General features: G+C 39.0%; 2 protein-coding genes across 2 annotated transcripts; one reads left to right on the top strand and one right to left on the bottom strand.

Moving 5' to 3' along the window:
- The first annotated feature begins 563 nt into the window (after positions 1-563).
- LOC135075207 (carboxypeptidase D) lies at positions 564-19,903 on the top strand. The gene is made up of 11 exons (XM_063969575.1): positions 564-702; positions 3,376-3,478; positions 3,635-3,799; positions 4,642-4,775; positions 5,128-5,264; positions 6,309-6,496; positions 10,691-10,867; positions 12,395-12,513; positions 16,105-16,281; positions 17,146-17,238; positions 19,216-19,903. Exons 2-11 carry the CDS (start codon positions 3,376-3,378, stop codon positions 19,345-19,347), a joined length of 1,425 nt encoding a protein of 474 aa, XP_063825645.1. The 5' UTR covers positions 564-702; the 3' UTR covers positions 19,348-19,903.
- On the bottom strand, positions 15,104-15,781 carry LOC135075382 (uncharacterized). The gene has a single exon (XM_063969827.1). It carries the CDS (start codon positions 15,719-15,721, stop codon positions 15,104-15,106), a length of 618 nt encoding a protein of 205 aa, XP_063825897.1. The 5' UTR covers positions 15,722-15,781.
- Positions 19,904-20,089: the final 186 nt, after the last annotated feature.

Raw genomic sequence — 20,089 nt, 5'->3', positions numbered from 1 at the left:
TACGTTCCTAAAATTATTTTTTTATAACTAAGTTATATGTATTATTCTCTATCCGTAATTTTCCATTAACACGATTTTCATTTCTTCTTTGCCTGTTGGTAAATAATTTTCATTTTTATTTAAGTGAAATTGTAACTCTAACCTAAGCAGGAAGCTGTAATGAAGTTACAGTACTTGAGTAATAGTCCTACGCTAACTTTGTTATTATCGTTATTAAGTTTCACTTGAGTTTTCTCTGTTTACACTAGATGGATACGATAATATTGAATATCGGCAGTCAAGAAAGAAATTCTATACGCGGGAAAAGTACACCAGATGAGACAAGGCGGGAAGACGACGTCACGACGCGGGACCCTGAGCTTGCGTTTTCTGAAAAGCGGTCGTGGAGTTTGCGGGCTAAGGTGGATAATGACTTTTCGCGGAATTTTCTAAGGTGAGTTTTGTTTAGTGAACCTTATTGCTGGGGTGTAGAGTTAATTTTAGAAGAATGTTAGTGAGAGAAAGCACTTTCCGGTCGTGCGGCGAGTTGTATGACGCAGATGCCGGCGTGGCCGAAGCCGCGGCGGCTGCCAGTTGGCTGCAGCCCGCGCTCCCGCTAGGACCGCGTCCCGCCGCTGCTCCCGACTCTGCGACCAATCGTGCTCATAAATGATATCGAAAAGTTTTGGATCCACATAACACGGCGACTACTTCGCGGTCAAGGTGAGCCACTCTGACATTTACATTGTTTGTTTAACTAAATGCGGTAGTAAATATTTGTAAGATTATGGAACGGTTAAGACTTCACTTAGTATGTCATTATATTTAATAGCAAGCCTAAAATATTAATTGTAGAGCTGTTTAAGTTATATCAATAACGCCCCACTTAATAAATACTGCTGCTCATTTATTTATTTACCATTTTTTAATTAAGTAATACCACAGAATAATAATTAGTACGTAATACTTACTTTGATGTTATGTATTAAGTTTTTGTCGCCTTGCTATTGGAATATTTTAATTAAATATTTTCATTAAACCTTCACATTAGCCGATCAATCGGTCGGCAAGTTCTTACGAAGATATCGCATACTCGTTTATTCAAATCACACTCGTTACCAACTTTCACGGAGCGTGCAGTATTGCCGATTCGAAAGATTACTGCTTGTAAAAAGTGGTCAAGTGCATTAACAAAATAACAAATAGTTCTAATGAAAGTGAACCATAAGATGACGTAGTTAGTAAGGAAATATAGTAGAAATAATGATTAAGCCACAACGTAGGCAAAAACCATAATAATCTGAGATATTTTAGTGTCATAATAGGTATTCTGTTGTGAGAATAATTTAATTAACTCAACAATTTCTATATGATTATCGAGTTAGTCTGCGTATCCAACACTAGATCGTTAGTCCAAGAATGTGCTGAATGTTGTGGAATCAGTAGCGCGTTGAAGTCGTTCTAGGGGGAGCACGATACGTCGCTACATCTCTTGGCGCGAGCGAGCGCTAATTGGTATCACTGCGCGCGCTTTACATATTCCGTAAAATATCCATCTCGCTTTGAAAACGAAAGTTGACGCCGTTTAGCGGGACTGGGCTAATAGGGTCAATATGCCAAAGCCAAACACCGGAAGGAAAGCTTAAAACCGTTGCCAACTTGAGTTCACACGAGAACCGCTCATGCCAAGACGCTCAATAACCAGTTAACTAAATCAAAACTCTGGATCAGTACAAAGAACTGTTTCTAAAAATAAGTAAGTTGTTACATGACACAATAGTTTCACTTGGTTAAATTGAATGTATTGATTGAGTCTCCTCATTATTGATTTCAGTTAATGTATCTCATTAAAAATATGAATCACAGTATTTTCTTTCTATCTGAACTCTATCGCCGAAACGTGATATAAATAAACAACAGTTTTAACGACGTAAATATTTGCTGTGTAGGCATATAACAAAGTGACACTATTTAGGTGGCGCTTCAGAAACAATAACATTCTATATGCAAGCATGCATAAAATTTTATTCTTAGTCGTTTATAGTCTTCTTTAGGGGCTTAATATTGTCATGTGGACATCGTGTGACCGTGCGCATAGTAGTTTGCTTATTAACTGATCAATTAGGTAAAGGCCATAGTAACCTTCGTGTTGAAGACGTGCAGAGTATTAGATTTTTAATTGCTCTTTCATGATCACATCCTTCTCGGTCCATCTGTGATACTTAATCACAGGTATAATCCCTGGAAATGGGTCTTAAAAATATTGTTTTCATAAATTCGTTTAATTTAATTAGGAAGTATTGGAATATTACTAACTGGGATTGGTCTTGGTCGAGCTTTCAAGTGCGTGCATAATACGACTCTACTACATGCGGCAAGAGTGCCAAGTGTTATCTTACTCCAGTTACTTTATCGTCTTCCAAGAGGCGCATCTATTTAATTACATTCAATCGGGGAAGTATTTTTTCGATAAGTTCCCATATCGGTTTCAAGGCTGACACACAAAATCGTTATACTGTAACGATCAGGTAATTTCATCGTATTATAGAGTGCGATGCACCGTGATGGTGCGGTCCACTGACCCAATGACCTTTGGTGCGCGACCGGTTGCGCGGGCGCAACTGGAGCGTCCGCCGCTTCCACCTAAACTCTACGCTGATGACATTAAAAAGAAAGCCCTGGCGGCATGTTACGAATGTGAATAACGAAAGTGAAGCGTACAACAAAAACTTGAGTCATTGCGGCCCCAAGTAAGAATGCGTACTGTTACCTACTTGCATAAAATATTGTTTACTCACTTTTTTACGCAGAATTACAAGAGAAATTGACATTGAAATGTATCCGTTATTTTGTGTATTTTCCTCCCCAATCCATTTGGTCAGCATTGGAACTACGAGCCAAGATTGTTTCCATTTATCTTAAAATATAGATGCTCGTATTGCTCGTGCTCCTGGAGCGGACAAAGCCTTAAATAAGTAGGTACCTTTCTTGGGAAATATTAAAAATGGAAACATAAGTAGGTACTAGTTAGCTAAGTAAAAAAATGTAGGTAGAGTTACGTCATATAATATACCCACCTGATAAGACCTAAGTATATTTCTGAAAGTATCGTTTATAAACATGGAATTACCACAAAAGTAGGTAATTTTGTAATAGTCCCAACATACATCAAAATATCATAAAGGGGAAGCTTATCTTTCATAAATAGCCTTACTACATTATTTTCATTAAGTATAATAATATTTTATAAGCATTATTATTTAACCTAACATAAATACGTGCACGGGCAGCCCCGTAATCAATAGGCGTATTTATTCATTAAGTATAAATAAAATAAGTATGAGGTAAACTTGTGTCAGGATTTATAGTGACTCATTCGTATTGTTTGTATTCCAGATGATGTCCGCGGTATCAACAACTGGTGTAACCAAAATTCTTATTTTATTGTACACTTTGGGACCATGTTTTGCTCAGTCGTATTTGGAAAGTACTTTAACAAGTGAGTATCTGCTAGTAAATTTGTTATCGTTCCCCTTTAATACTTTGTTCAAAATTCTCAAGCATGTATCCTGGACCGCCCTTGCTAATCGATATTAGTTACCGCAATAGGAGTGTTAAAAGTGGGATTTCTGAACCTAATTCAATTCATCTCTAGCTGAAGAGTTATCAACGAACTTGGGAGAAGCAGAGCCTCGTGACAACGGCCTGGACCTGGAGTTCAGGTACCATGACCACGACCAGCTGACGCGCTACCTGCGCGCGGTGTCCGCCAAGTACCCCGCGCTCACGGCTCTCTACTCCATTGGGAAATCTGTACAAGGTAATTTGAGCGTCCATCGATTTGGCTGGCAGCCAACCTAATTGTCGTTCCTTTGATCGAGGTACCCGGATTCGCTTACCTAACTTCAGGCGATGTTTTGTTTTAACTTTAACAAAATAACGTTAATTAACCTTAATAATAATAGAAACGTTTTACGTTGTACTCTATTCCGAACTTTGAGAGAAACGAATATAAATTGAAAATGTAGGTATATCGGTAAAGAAAAGGTTCTTATGCCTTACTATTCGGAGGTCTATTTGAGATTAAAATAACTACTATTTATTCTATTGGTGTCACTAAATCTGACCATTAATAAACTGCAGCGAGCAGCAGGAAAAGGCGATGTGACGATGCCATTATTTTTATCGGTTGACTCAGAAGCCAGGATATTAACCGCGATTTGATTTAAATTCCATTGCAATTATTGCATTAGCAAATCTTGCCAAGTCAAGTTGTTCCTAACAGGTTTCGACATCTGATCAGTATTCACGGCAAAACAAACATGTCCTCATTCACTTCATCACGAAGAATAAATACTAAACGTACCTATAGATAAACACTAGCAAAAGCGTAGATATAGGTAGGTACTTGAATAAGTATTAACTAACGTAATTAACTTTTTTAATGTAATGTAAATCCTAAATATTTAAGGAAATCCTTATATCCTTATTAGCTAGGATATAAGCCACAGGTACCCACCTGGGTATTAGGTAAAAGTAAATAGAGTCAAAATCTAACTAAAGCTACGTTGTGTTTTAAAGTAGAGTCGAATGCCAAAGGTCTAAAAACGTGGAAAGAGACACAGGAATTTTCCGTGAATAGGTACATTATTTTCTCCGCAGGTCGCGACCTGTGGGTGATGGTGGTCTCCGCGTCTCCATACGAGCATATGATCGGCAAGCCCGACGTCAAGTACGTGGCCAATATCCACGGCAACGAGGCTGTGGGCAGAGAGTTGCTGCTCCATCTGATTCAGGTTCCAAAAATACTTTCTTCTAAAGATTCTGATACTAATACTTTCTTCTAAAGAAAGTCCTAATGCCCCAAGACATACGATATCAATCTTACTCAAGTAGATACGTCACCACGAAGAGTGAATCAAACTTGACTACCTAAGTAGTCTTATATTTAAGACCGTACTTTTCCGTTCATCAAATTGGGTTTCATAAACTTAATATCCTTAATTTAATTTGGACATGTCTTTTCCTTGAATTAGTCACCGGGTCATGACACATCATTTAGGGTGGCTCTACCTATTCCACTTTATTAGTATACCCAATAACTCCTAATTTATGAGACTTCCTGACGCATACTACGTTGTTTTTCAGCACCTAGTAACATCTTACGACACCGACGCGTACGTGAAATGGTTGTTGGACAACACCAGGATCCACCTGATGCCCTCCATGAACCCGGACGGTTACGCCATCTCCAAAGAGGGACAGTGTGACACCATACACGGCAGGTGGGCAATCATCACAACAATAGGAAAATATCCTGTTACCTAATTTACACTAAAATGAAGCCGCATACCGGAACGCAAATATAATTTCGTCACATTCACGCTCATTATTCGATAAGTAGGGACATTAAACATTTGAAATGTATTATGAAATAGCTTTAGATATTCCCACACCATTTGTAACGGCCAACTTATTTCCCATCAATCTCTAGTTAATAGTGTACTTACTCGTAGCGCCCACGTTTTTATTTCGTCCTATTGAATTACGGTGCAATAGCTGTAATAGTTTAAACTAACATAATGAAATGAAAGCTATAATCTATAATAATGAATATGTGTAACCTTACTCAATATGTAAGTCGTATTAAATTATAATTAAAAACTTTGAATACGCAATCACGAAAATTAGTACCTATCGGTTAATTTGCAAATGGGTATTTAGACGTGAATAAGACTGATGATAAATATTGTCGTAGGTACGCAATAATATTACACTGCGATTAAGTCAGATAAAAGACGATTACATCAAAAGTTAATTAGGTTTATCAATGAAGCACGGAATTTCGGTCACGTGCACGTGTTTTCGTACAAATAAGTACTGACGTGCATGTGTTTTTTCATGAACAGTCAACCATTACTTAGATAATAAAATTTTACCATAATCACCTTTCATTATGTACTTACATACATTTATCGTCAAATATGCAACTGTTTCACCTTCAGCAAGATGGAGTGAGGATGAAGAAGGATGACGTGCATTGGGGATGTTTAAATGTACCTACTGCATTGGATTGAGTTCTCATATTATTTATTTATCGTTTAATATTTTTAAGTGGAAAAACAGTGATTCTTCTTCTGCTGAAGAATCACGGGCTCGCACATTAGTTTGTTTACTTAAACTTTTTAACATGTCTTGTTTTTATAATTTATCAATACCCGGACGGTTACGCCATCTCCAAAGAGGGACAGTATGATACCATACACGGCAGGTCAATCATCATCACAATATGAACATAGCTTTTTATGACAAGTCTTCAAATGCTTCAGGCACAACGCCCGTCGCTACGACCTGAACCGCAACTTTCCGGACTACTTCAAGGCGAACACGAAGCAGCCGCAGCCGGAGACCGAGGCCGTGAAGGAGTGGATCAGCAAGATCCAGTTCGTGGTGTCAGGCTCCCTGCACGGTGGCGCGCTCGTCGCCTCCTACCCCTTCGACAACACGCCCAATGCTAGTAGGTCACATTGTAGTACTTACAATCTTGGTTAACTAACTATAGCTAATTAATGCCTAAAGGCACCGCATTGGTAACCTCTCTAATTTTCCGATGTATGGCGATGATGATTGTCAACCATTAGGTGACCCACATTATACGGCAGTATTAATGTGTTTTCACTTGCCTATTGCCTCGCTATACATAAACATTCATTTCTGACATCATAATGCTGCACGATTGTTTTCTAATAATGTTGTTTTTATTTACGCTGCACCAGGATTATGCAGATCCTCAGTATTATGCTCGGGTGACGTATACAATTTTCGAATAGCGACTAATGTATCTTGGTTGTTCCCCATAATTAAACCAAAAGCTCTCGATGTAAATTCACTGTAGTTCACCAGTAATAGTGTTTCAGACCTGGCTCCTAAACTGTGAAGGTAAACTTTATTTCAGGAGTCAGCGTCTTCCTAGTAAATGAACACATACGTCAGAGTTTTAGTTAATTCATCTATTAAAATATAGTTTTGAACTTAGTCGTTATCAAATGTCGGTTTAATAAAAGATAATTATACGATACGATACGATACGATAGTGCCGACCCAGCCAGGACGAGGCCTGTCCCGGTCAAACCGGTATACCAGGGGGCACGATTTTAAGGAAAGACACGCTCTGGGATGGGAGAGGACGGCCGACTAGCCGCTGCGTCTTTTAAACCGCAACCGGTCGACCACAACCAAGTAGATATGCATCCTGAGCCTGGTCTAGGAAAATAGGTAAAGATGGGTTAACGTTGATAGGACTGAGCGTTGATGCGATGAGATGGGCGGTCTGGCCTTTGATGAGATGGCTTTGGTTGTTCTTGGTTCATATACTGCTGCTAGACTAGCCTCGTTGTTCTCTTGATGTCTGCGGTACTAAGTTTTTGTCGTCTTTGTATCTTCCAGGTTAATTATTTCTTCTACTTCTTAGCTGGCGCTGTGTGAAATTGTCCAAAGATTTATTTATTTATTTATTTATTTTCTTAGTGTCGTTGGAAGGACTAAACGCGTGGTGCGATGAGATGGGCGGTCTAGCCTTTGGTGTGGGAGGTGGCTTGTTTATTCTTTGTTCTCGTACTACTGCTGGACTAGCTTCATTGTTGTCCCGATTGTATCGTCTTATTTTCTGCCTATAATTCCTCCAGGTAAAATATTTCTTGTATTTCTTTTCTTTAGCTTAATCTGGCTTTTAATGAGACGGCTTGGTTATTCTTAGTTCTTGTACTGCTACAAGACTAGCTTCATTGTTCTTCCGATTTTATGCTTCTTTTCTTGATATCGGTGATCGGACTGAGCGTTGATGCAATGCGATGGGCGGTCTGGCTTTTGGTAAGGCGGCTTGGTTTTTCTTAGTTCTACTGCTACAAGACTTGCTTCATTGTTTTTCCAATTGTATGCTACTTTTCTTCATATCGTTGGTAGGACTAAGCGTTTCTGTGATGAGACGGGCGGTCTGGCCTTTGGTGAGATGTCTTGGTTCTTGTACTGCTGCTAGGCTATCTTCATTTTTCTCCTGAGGTCTGTGTTAGGTAGATACCTACTGAGTTTTTGACGTCTTCTTTATTTACATGTTCCGGGTCAGATATTTCTTATGCTTAATTTATTTGTGTCATAATTGAGTTCACTCTTTTCTATTTCTTGGATAGTAGATGTTTAAATTTTAGTTCCATTTATCCACAACCTCTGAAAAACTTGACTCTTTTGGGTTTTTTTTAAATAATTGCTACGGCGATAACTGTGGTTTTGGGTTTTTGTCGTCTTCTTTGTTGTCTGTTTTCCCTGAGTCGAATATTTCTTATTATTGTTTTTTGTCTTGGGCTAAATAAATCTTCTCTCTTCGATTATTTGATTTGTTTGCACTTTTGACTATTCCGTCGATATATGCGGTTCTGGGTTTTTGTCGTCTTTTTCGCTGTCTTTTGACATATTTTTTCCATAATCTAGTGTTTCTTGTGCTGATTTTCTTATATAATTAATTTTATAGTGGGTTAATTTAGTCTTCTCTCTTTCGTTTCTTGGATTGTGCTTGATGCGGTAAGCGGACGGCGGGTCACTAAAAACGGCATTTTTAGGAGCGCGTTCATATTTTCCTAACATTAAACGGTTCGCCTTGGTGTAATCTAATATGATTTCTTTTTAGTTCAATGATCTTTATGCAGGGTGATTAATACATTGGGTTTCTTCTATCGTTTCAATTAGGTTTTTATTTCTTCACTGTTTCATGGATTTTTTTTCGGTGGATATTTTTAATTTCTTTTAGTACTTAAATTTTTTTTCGATGTCTTCAAGATATCCATGATATTGTCCTCTCGAGGCAAAAGACAATGCTAACTGCCTCGTTGGATTAGGTTTTTATGCTCTTGGTGAAAGTATGTATTCTCATTGAAAAAAATCTAATTAGTTTCAAATTTTCTGGTTGAAATCCGTTTTCCGACAAGGTTGCAGCAGAGCTTGTTGAGCTGTGTGTACACTGTAGGTTAAATTGCTTGCGATCTGAAGTTTCTTATTGGAATACGTAGTTTCTCCAATCGATTTGAATATTTTGTGGTTCCTATAGGATTTCGTTATTAATTGGTCAATGGCATGGTTTTGGTTCCAGTTTTTGAGTTTTCTTGCTATTAAATTAGTTTTTTAGGCGGAGTATCTCTCTTCTGTTTATGATGAAGACCCTTTGCAAAATTCCTAAACTTATCAGCGCATTTAAGTCTCTTAAAACTGTAGTATGTTCGATTACTCTTTCAATTTTCCGATTCCGGTAAGCTGATGTTCTATCTGATAGTATTTATCTACGCATGTGTAAATATGGCAGTAAATTCTGATTCTTTAAGGCTCAAGATTTCTTAGATGATTTTCCAGGTACCTGGTCTGCTCTTTGATTGGTGATTCACTTGTTTCATCCACTAGGTATATTTCTCTCGTTAAAATGTACAAGATCTTGTCTGGCCGCTTTTTGATCAAGTCTGGGATACATAGGTTCATTGATTTGGTAAGCTCTTTCTCCAAGTCGATATTTTCCATCGCCAGGTAGTTTTAAAGTGTATGCCTTCATTTTTTAGCTGTAAAAAGGGGCTTATAACTAGAGGGTTAGTGAATTATGACTACGGTGTTAATTGTATTTTGTATTGTCAAGTCTTTTGTTTTTAACCTGCTTTCAACAAAATGTTAGTCGGGCCACCTCTTTTTTTGTATGAGTTGTACTTTTGAATGGTTTACGACATGCAGATGTGACTATTAGTTTTTTGCAAAGCAAAGGATCTCTGTTGTTTCAAATATTTTTTTTTTGTGTATTTCGTGGCAAATGTGTATAAAGTGCCCATCTACTAATGGTAGTGCAATAGTGAAGTTAAATATTTATTGCTTTTGGAAACTTTTTATGGCGACCAGATGTTGACCTTTCTTGGTACCCGCTTTGAAATTTTGTGCAATAGATGTCTTTTATAGAATGTGTTTGGTGAAAGTTTTGTAGGGATCTTTCTTTGTTATCAATTATTATTTATACTTACTATAATGACATGTAAGAAGTAGAATACATATAGACATGTAGAGTACATGTAGAATCTGTATGTATCAAAATTATTAATAAAAAAGTAAAGTTTATGGACCAAAAGTTAGAGCTATTCATTTGACAAACTGCGATCTATGTTACATATTTTTAAATGAAAATACTAGATCATAATTATGCGTTTGCTTTGGTGCTTTTGGCAAGATAATTGACACCAAATATTTATAAAGAAAGAAAGATAAGGAAAGATCTCACCGGGTTTCGTCGGATTAGTTTTCTAGGCTTTTAGCTTAGGCGCTGTGCTGCTGGTGTGTACTCGAAGCTTTTTTCTCACCTACAGTATTTCTCACTCAAAAATACCACTAATTTTTACACATCTGACTATGTTAATAGTTAATCGCGACTATGATTTCGGGTAATTGTCACTGTTAGAACATTTGGGTTTCACCGTCGCGTCGGCGTCAAACGCCATAGAGCTTTGTAAGTGCCTTTTTAGGGTCGGACCGTCTGGAGCGCACGTGTTGCGCACGTCCACTCCCGAAGGCTGCCTAAAACGAACTCCGGTTTAATAAAAGATAATTATAGTAAAATACTCTGATGCTTATTTTCATGTTTTCTAGAATACAAATTAACGTGTATCGTTTTCCCGTGCATATCCCCTAAACGCAGTGTTCCAAAGCTACGCGCACTCGCCGTCCATCGCGCCCGACGACGACGTGTTGCGGCACCTGGCGCTGGTGTACTCGCGCAACCACGCCAAGATGGCGCGCGGCGTCTCCTGCAAGTCCGGCTCGCCGCGCTTCGAGAACGGCATCACCAATGGCGCCGCTTGGTACCCTCTCACAGGTTTGTGAAAGTGTTCTAATAGGCTGGGAAAGATACTCTACCAAAGAGGGTGTTCCAAGATGGCGCGCGGCGTCTCTTGCAAGTCTGGCTCGCCGCGCTTCGAGAACGGCATCACCAATGGCGCCGCTTGGTACCCTCTCACAGGTTTGTGAAAGTGTTCTAATAGGCTGTGAAAGATACTCTACCAAAGAGGGTGTTCCAAGATGGCGCGCGGCGTCTCTTGCAAGTCCGGCTCGCCGCGCTTCGAGAACGGGATCACTAATGGCGCCGCCTGGTACCCTCTGACAGGTTTGTGAAAGTGTTCTAATAGGCTGGGAAAGAGACTCTACCTAAAGAGGGTGTTCGAAGATGGCGCGCGGCGTCTCCTGCAAGTCCGGCTCGCCGCGCTTCGAGAACGGGATCACTAATGGCGCCGCCTGGTACCCTCTGACAGGTTTGTGAAACTGTTCTTATTAACTGGGATAGAGAGTGTTCTAAGATGGCGCGCGGCGTCTCCTGCAAGTCCGGCTCGCCGCGCTTCGAGAACGGCATCACCAATGGCGCCGCTTGGTACCCTCTGACAGGTCTGTGAAAGTGTTCTAATAGGCTGGGAAAGATACTCTACCAAAGAGGGTGTTCCAAGATGGCGCGCGGCGTCTCCTGCAAGTCCGGCTCGCCGCGCTTCGAGAACGGGATCACCAATGGCGCCGCTTGGTACCCTCTGACAGGTTTGTGAAAGTGTTCTAATAGGCTGGGAAAGATACTCTACCAAAGAGGGTGTTCCAAGATGGCGCGCGGCGTCTCCTGCAAGTCCGGCTCGCCGCGCTTCGAGAACGGGATCACCAATGGCGCCGCTTGGTACCCTCTGACAGGTTTGTGAAAGTGTTCAAATAGGCTGGGAAAGATTCTCTACCAAAGAGGGTATTCCAAGATGGCGCGCGGCGTCTCCTGCAAGTCCGGCTCGCCGCGCTTCGAGAACGGGATCACCAATGGCGCCGCTTGGTACCCTCTAACAGGTTTGTGAAAGTACTCTATTAGAAAGAGACCCTACTTCACCTTTTAATAAGTTTTTGGAAATTTCGAATTGGACTGTTGGCTAAGCCTAAGCGCAGACCATCGACTTTTTGTGAGCCGAAAGTTGGGTCGGGCTATTAATCAGTATGGACAATGAACATGTATGAAAGTGCGCACATTGGTATCGGCCGATTCATCATACAAATTAGAATCGGGCCCAATAGGCCGACTAAAAGTCTGTAGTCTGCGGGAATCCAACTGATACTGCAGGTTTTGAGGCTAACGTTGCTGTATGACCTTCCGAGTCCACAAGACACTAGCCAAGAGTGAATACCTAGGCATTTCTTTCCTTACGGGTTAGATACCGTCATCAAACCAAATTCGAAAAATATTTCGCAGCAGCCAGCTGTAAACCAACAGTTTCTAATTTACTAGTTTTGTTTGATTATTTCTAAAAACCAAGGGACTCTACAACATGTAGTATTAGGTATACAGTACCAGTAGTACTAAATGAATTCGACTTTCTTTCGGCAGGAGGCATGCAGGACTACAACTACCTGTGGCACGGCTGCATGGAGATCACGCTGGAGATCTCCTGCTGCAAGTACCCGCCAGCCCATGAGCTTCACAAGTACTGGCTCGACAACAGAGAGGTCCGTATTAGTAGCGTCTCTCAATCAGCTTAAATTGTACATTTTAACAATCGTTTCGATACGAGTGAGAAAGGAAAAAATAGGTAATCAATACACTAGATTCTAGAAATTAAAAATAAAGTAATTACGAGTCGCAATCGCAACTTTTTAAATACATAGGTACAGCTTTTTTGGCAAAAAATTAAATTTTCTTACAAGCTAAAATCCTAGTACAGTGGAATTTTAATGAAATAATAGTATATAGGGTAAACCACCCAATCATTGGCACTCTACCAATTTATTGGCATGCTCCAGTTTTTTAAGAAAATTAAGGTTTTTTATAACCAAACCTTATATTTTTTAGTAGAAATTGTACAGTAATATCATTTATTACTCAACTGGCTACACACGTTTTTTATTTTTTCAAACATCGCGGCGCATCAACCATTTGTTTGACAAACCGGGACTTGTGCGAAAAAAACAATCGAAATATTCGTTTTTTACTAAGGTAAGAGCTATCATAATCTTTTAAAAAAATGCAAATCTATTTTGTTGTCCCTATACATAATCATTTTGTCTTATTATTGAATATATTAACTGCCTTTTTAAAACATTATTCTATAATTTAACCGCCAACTTTTAATTATTTGTGGTGTGCCAACATTTGGTATGCGTAAAATCTGTTTATCCATTTTATTGGCACACATGCCAATAAAAGGGTATTTAAAATAATTTGAGTTTATTAAAAATTATACCTTGTTTGTCTCAAAATTGAGTTTAAATTGCATTTAAAATATTTTTTAACGTTTTGGATACACCAATCCAAATGTTGGCCCACTGCCAATTATATAAAATCCATTTATTAGCACGGGTGTCAAACATTGGTTAAAAAGGTGCCAATAAAAAATATTATCTTTTCAGCCACTTTCAAAGCCTTTCAAAGTCTTATTCCACTAATCCCCGTTGATAATCCCCGTCAACGGGGATTAGTGAACTTTTTGTTCATTAATCCCCGTTAACGCTAATGGAGTTTATGATGGGGATTAATAAGAACTAAAAAGTTAATTAATCCCCAGTACGTTAAGAATAAAATACTCATGCAAGAATCAGGTACCTTCTATTTATTACTGGATAAGAACTCACTTATTTAATATCAAATGAAATTAAATTTAAGACTGATTACAATACTTTGAAAAAATTAACACTTAACTGATTAACCAAAAGCACTATGGATATTGAATCGTTATTCCCCATTCATCATTTAAAAGAAGATGGAAACGATTACATACAAATTTGGGCCAAGATGTAACAAGATAAAAATGGTATAAATTAATAGCTTTGTAATCAGGCTTAAATTTAATTTATTTTGATTATAAAAATAAACAATAAGTGAGTTCTTATCCAATAATAAATAGAAGGTACATGATTCTTACATTAGGATTTTATTTTTTAACGTAGTTTTCTGAATAAAGAAAAATAAAATAAACTAAAAAGTTCATTAATCCCCATTATAAGCTCCATTGGTGTTAGCGGGGATTAATGAATAAAAAGTTCACTAATCCCCGGGATTAGTGGAATAAGCCTTTGAAAGTGGTACCACGGTCTACTATACAATTTAGATTGAAACATCCTGATCATCGCTCTAAGCCCGGTCCGTTCACAATTTTAACTGACGAGGAAGAACAGCTTTTTGTTGACGGGATAAAATAAAAATCAGTAGCAAAAAAGTATTTCCGAAGAGAAAAGAAGATTTGATAAAAGTGTTTATGTAAAGTTTAAAACCATATTTAAATATAGTAAGCGTTGGAACTGATATGGTATGTTCCAATACAAATAAATGTTACTTTTCTTATAACAAAGGATTTTATTTTGTTTATTTCTATCATGAATCTCTTTAAAACCTCCTACATAAGACCTAGCAGCTATTTTTCAGTCTTGCGAGAACAGTGCCAATAATAGGTAATTATCACTGCCAATAAAAGGTTTGGCTATGCCAGGAACTGGTATTTTGAGGTATTTTTTTAAAAGGTACACTATATTGAATAAATGATTTAATTTATTAATGATAAGTACTTTATAATATTGTGCAAAGATTAAAAGACCAATATAAATGTTTTTTTCTTTGATAAAACATATTTTTACATGCAAATTTTACCGGTTTTGTGAAGTAGCTGCTTAAAGTGCCAATAATTGGGTGGTTTACCCTACGCCTAATGATAACGAATTAATTTAATCATAAGAGATAATTATCTAGGTAAATATTTCACTCCTTTGTTTGTTCACGTTTTTTGATTTGATTGATTTTTAACGGTGATTCATTACATTTACATCGCCACGTGAATAAAATTTCGCCCGCGACAATGAGTTTAGTTGAAATAAACGTACCTACTCATGCTTATCGTTTTTTTATAAACACAAAAAAACTATCCATAAACGTAAGTATTACAACTAACTCAAAAACTGCCTAGCATTATCAATAAAGATTAAAGAAAGACGCGATACATAATCTTAAGTATCTTGCTATCCAAATGTTTGCGCAATAGTTTTTAGATGACAGAAACCGAAATGAAATAAAGCAATTGAAACAAAAAATCATTATTGAGATTACCTATTACTTATTTAAAATAAACGATAACATAAGTATAGATGCAATCAAAGACACTGAGGGTCCAATGTTGAAAGATGAGTTATAGTGCCAAGCATCAACGGGCGCGTGCATACCGATGACGGCGCAGGCGACCCTGGCGCCGGCGTTGCCCGTGGTCAGCGAGTCCGGGTGGTCGCCGCGCCCCAGGTCGTCTTCTTGCTCGTGCAACACCAGCCCTCGCCCAAGAATGTTGTTCCGCCCACGGAGCGAAATCGTGCCATCGACAAATTGGAAGTTGCTCACGGGAATCTCGGCCCCAGCAAATATCACGTTTCCCAAATCACCGACGTGTCGCACTTCGTCGTCTCTCCCTCCGTGTTGAATGTTGTCCGGATTGAAGTGAGCACCGGTCGTAAGACAAGTATCTACGTCTCCCAATTCGTGGACGTGAAATCCATAGTGACCTTCCTCGAGGCCTACTATAGCGCCAGAGACCTTTAACCCTTCGTCCGTTTCGGTAAACAATATTTTACCAGTCACATTTTCAGTTCTAAGATATGCGACAGCTACTCGGTATTCATTATCAGCAAAACAGCTCGCAACACTTGCTAATACTAAACACACTGCGAAGCAGAAATACATCTTTTAACAACACGACTGGTTTGGTTTAGAGTTTGACAAAGATTAGTTTTTCACGTGATGTTGGTAGACTACATTATCGCTAAAAGATAGATAGTAAATAAGTAACTTATCAGCAGCAGAAAGTAGATCAACATCAAGTACTTAATAATGTTTTGGAGATAATCAAATAAAAGGATTTACAACAAATAACAATGTATTAAATATTTTATTGTATGTAGGTATTAAATTCAATAAAACAAAAAGATATAGTCTAAAGTCTATAAAGCTAAGACAATCGATCTTTTCAGGGGACGCACCTAGAACCGAGAATTTTTGCTTGTCCGGAATGATCACATACCTACTTCCACGAGCAACTAATCTGATAAATATGAATGTGTCCACAGTCGCTGATCAAGTTCCTGGCGGAGGCTCACCGCGGCGCGCACGGCTTTGTGACGGACGAGAGCGGCAACCCGGTGGAGCGCGCGTCCATCCGCATCAAGGGCCGCGACGTCGCCTACCACACCACCAAGTACGGCGAGTTCTGGAGGATACTGCTGCCCGGGACCTACCGGCTCGATGTGAGTGACTATTTTGGTTCTATCTTGTTTGGTTAAGCCGTGTGGAGCGCGTCCATCCGCGTCAAGGGCCGCGACGTCGCCTACCACACCACCAAGTACGGCGAGTTCTGGAGTATACTGCTGCCTGGCACCTACCGGCTCGATGTGAGTGACTATTTTGGTTCTATCTTGATCTTATTTGGTTAAGCTGTGTGGAGCGCGCGTCCATCCGCGTCAAGGGCCGCGACGTCGCCTACCACACCACCAAGTACGGCGAGTTCTGGAGGATACTGCTGCCCGGGACCTACCGGCTCGATGTGAATGACTATTTTGGTTCTATCTTGTTTGGTTAAGCCGTGTGGAGCGCGTCCATCCGCGTCAAGGGCCGCGACGTCGCCTACCACACCACCAAGTAAGGCGAGTTCTGGAGGATACTGCTGCCTGGCACCTACCGGCTCGATGTGAGTGACTATTTTGGTTCTATCTTGTTTGGTTAAGCCGTGTGGAGCGCGTCCATCCGCGTCAAGGGCCGCGACGTCGCCTACCACACCACCAAGTACGGCGAGTTCTGGAGGATACTGCTGCCTGGCACCTACCGGCTCGATGTGAGTGACTATTTTGGTTCTATCGTATGTGGTTGAGCTTTATAGAGCGTGCGTGCATCCGCGTCAAGGGCCGCGGCGTCGCCTACCACACAACCAAGTACGGCGATTTAATAATGACTTCTTCTCAACACCAGCCCATATACCATGACCAATGTACACGTATAAGCGCCATGGAAAGGGCCTATGTATTAAATAAATGATTTGATTTTATGTAATGTTTAGAATAATTTCTTGTCGTCATAATCGCGCATTTAACTAAACTCTAAACATTATTTTCCAGGTTGCAGCCGACGGCTACCTGCCGCAGGAGGTGGAGTTCATCGTGGTGGACAGCCACCCCACGCTCCTGAACGTTACCTTACATTCCGCGAAGGTAGGTCACATAATAAGCAACTTTGTCACTAATGTTATACTCAGAATCTTGTATGTATATAGCTCAAAATACCTAATGTAACTCTGTAAACTACCTGTAAATATAGCGGATTTAAGGGAACCATAGCGTAGCATTAATTTTATAGTAATTGGAATTAATTGGATTTATGTATAACTGAATAAGATTCATGGTTCAATAGTAAATAGTCACAAAAAATATGTTTATCAGACCGAGGACAGCTAATTTAATGAAATGACTTCATAACGTTAAATTATTCTATCTCTAGCAATTTTAAATAACTAACAAAAAGGCATTTACTTACCTACTGTGATCGTAGGTGTCTAGTGGCCTTTGATATAAGTAACCATATAAGAAGTAGAATATTTGTTTAATTTAAGTAGCTTATTTGTTATTTTATTTTAATCTCTATTATTAAACATGGAAAGGATTAATTACCTTTGCTTTTTCTTATTTACCAAGGTTGTTGCTGTTGTTTCAAAATCGTGTTTTTATCTTTTTCACAAGATTGTTCGTTAGTTGTTATGTTAAATAAATCGAGCACGTGTAGATGGCTAAACTCACGTTGGCGCAAAGGCGCCAAATCTTTAGGTAAAGACCTAAAGATACAATTCTTTATATGATTGAAAGTATGTCTTGTGGTAAGGATGAAATGCCGAATTGAAAACCTTATCTGTTTCTATAAATATAAAATACAAGCCAACATGTACGGACGTCAGCACATCAGTCTAAACACTAGTTGAATTGATGCACTTTAGTATTCAAATGTAGAATACTACATAGTCTGATGAGCTGGCGTCTGCACATGCACGCTATAGCACTAGCATGTTATAAGGGTGGTGTGGTCATGGTTCAGTTGTGTGGTGTGGGTCCGTAGGGCTTCGAGGCGAGCAAGCCGCAGCGCAAGCCGGGCCGCGGCGCCGCGCGCGCCACCACCGTCGCTGCTGTCACCACCACCACCAACCGCTCCACCGGTTTCGCTTTCCCCGAAGATTAAACCGTACATTCATTGTTACACTTTAATAGAATCCGTTAATAGCATTGTTCCGACAATAAATTATTGAGCTAACGTTATTAGTCATGTATTCGTTAATGCTTCGCTTAAATGTACAAATAACCACTTGGTGTTGGGAAATCTGTGATCAATGTCCCGAATAAGTACAAACTCATAAAACCTATTTTTGTAGTCATGTTCAGAACACGTTGTTTAGGATAGGATCTTCTGAAATAATAAATAGCAAATAACTTATTTTCATCTTTTCATCAACGTACCCCAAACAGAGTGATAGTTAGCGGACCATGAGGTACGTACAATTTAAATATTTTTTATCATTAACTTAATAATTATAAGAGCATGTGTAAATATGTAATGAGGTGATGGTAAGTTAATGTAAATCTGTACATGAGAGTATGCGTTTTCTAGAATTGCTCAATGTGCAATTCTAATTTTCACAATCTTAATGCGTAGTATTTCGCAGAATTTGAGCATCAACTACAGGCATATTGCGCTAGACATGAACATTTTACATAATAAAAATGTATACCTATTTACTCATTGTGTCCTTGCTAGGGCACATCGTTTTACGCTTGGTTTTTACACTTCATAATTAAATTAAATATTTTATTGCATGCTCTCTTAAATTAGGTACTTTTCCATCCACTTTTACCACTTTCATATTAAAATAATGTTTTCTTTTGTATTGTAACATTTGAAATCCACACATCGAGTATTTTTCTAAAAAAATTGCCTGCGTGCGACAGATGTTCAGACAAAAACACTTCAAAAGAGTAAATAGTCAAACACGTGAGTGTATTTATTACGGCCAGACCGTTTTATTGCTTAGAAATATAACTTAGATCACGTCTTCTTAGTATTTCTTTTATGTAGGTATCTGTTATGTGCAATAAAGTATAAACTACTTATGTATGTAATTAATTGGGATGTTTATGCATTTGCAGCGTATCGACGGCGGGCCCTACTACCGGCCGGTGTCGCTGCCGCCGCGCCCGCCGCCCGCGCCCGCCGGCTCCGGCATCTTCGCATCACTCACCAACTCTTTTAACAGCTTCGTATCGAATATCTTTGGATAACTCTCTATTTATGACGCACGACTTGTAAATCTCGACAGCGGTTTTCATTTTTAAAAACTTTCTCTATATTACCTACCCGCTTGGCTTGTACTCGTCCATTTGACGAAAGAACCATACTGTTTTCTAAATGTATCAATAAATCGTATTGCATCGCTATTATCAGACAGTCGTGCACCACATATTGTTATTTTTGCACACGTGTGCGAAGACAATGACTGCACATAATAATATGTCTCGTTTGACTAAGATGAATATGTAGGAACCGAAGCGTACGAGTACATACTTAGTTCTTTTAAAAGAGTGAGATAAAAAAAAGATGAAGCTCTCTTTGAGGCATAATGTAATGACCCTACCGATTAGATTAGCGTAAAACACGTATATTACAATTAAATACTGGCATGCAAATATACAGCTGTTTTCATGGCAATGCCAAAAATATGAGATCTCGAAAGGACTTTTTTTCCTTCGCGCTGTAAACATTGTAAATAGATTTATAGATTTAGAGCTATATTATTTATTTTAATTAATAAGAAATAAAAAATTGTTTATGAAAGTCTATGCCTTTTTTATGTTCATTAGTAATAATTTTAAGCATTGAGCGTAGGGCTGAGACGTATAATTTAATTCGGCATCAAATAAATCGCACCTCCCGCGACAAGCACTTATCAAACGTATGCATCCCCACTTCCCACCAACATTGGTACCATTTGAAAGCCTAGTTCTAAAGTTCATTTCATTAAAG

The sequence above is a fragment of the Ostrinia nubilalis genome, chromosome 10 (assembly GCF_963855985.1).
Source record: "Ostrinia nubilalis chromosome 10, ilOstNubi1.1, whole genome shotgun sequence".
NCBI classification, from domain to species: Eukaryota; Metazoa; Arthropoda; class Insecta; order Lepidoptera; family Crambidae; genus Ostrinia; species Ostrinia nubilalis.
This window is presented reverse-complemented; position numbering and strand designations above follow the sequence as displayed.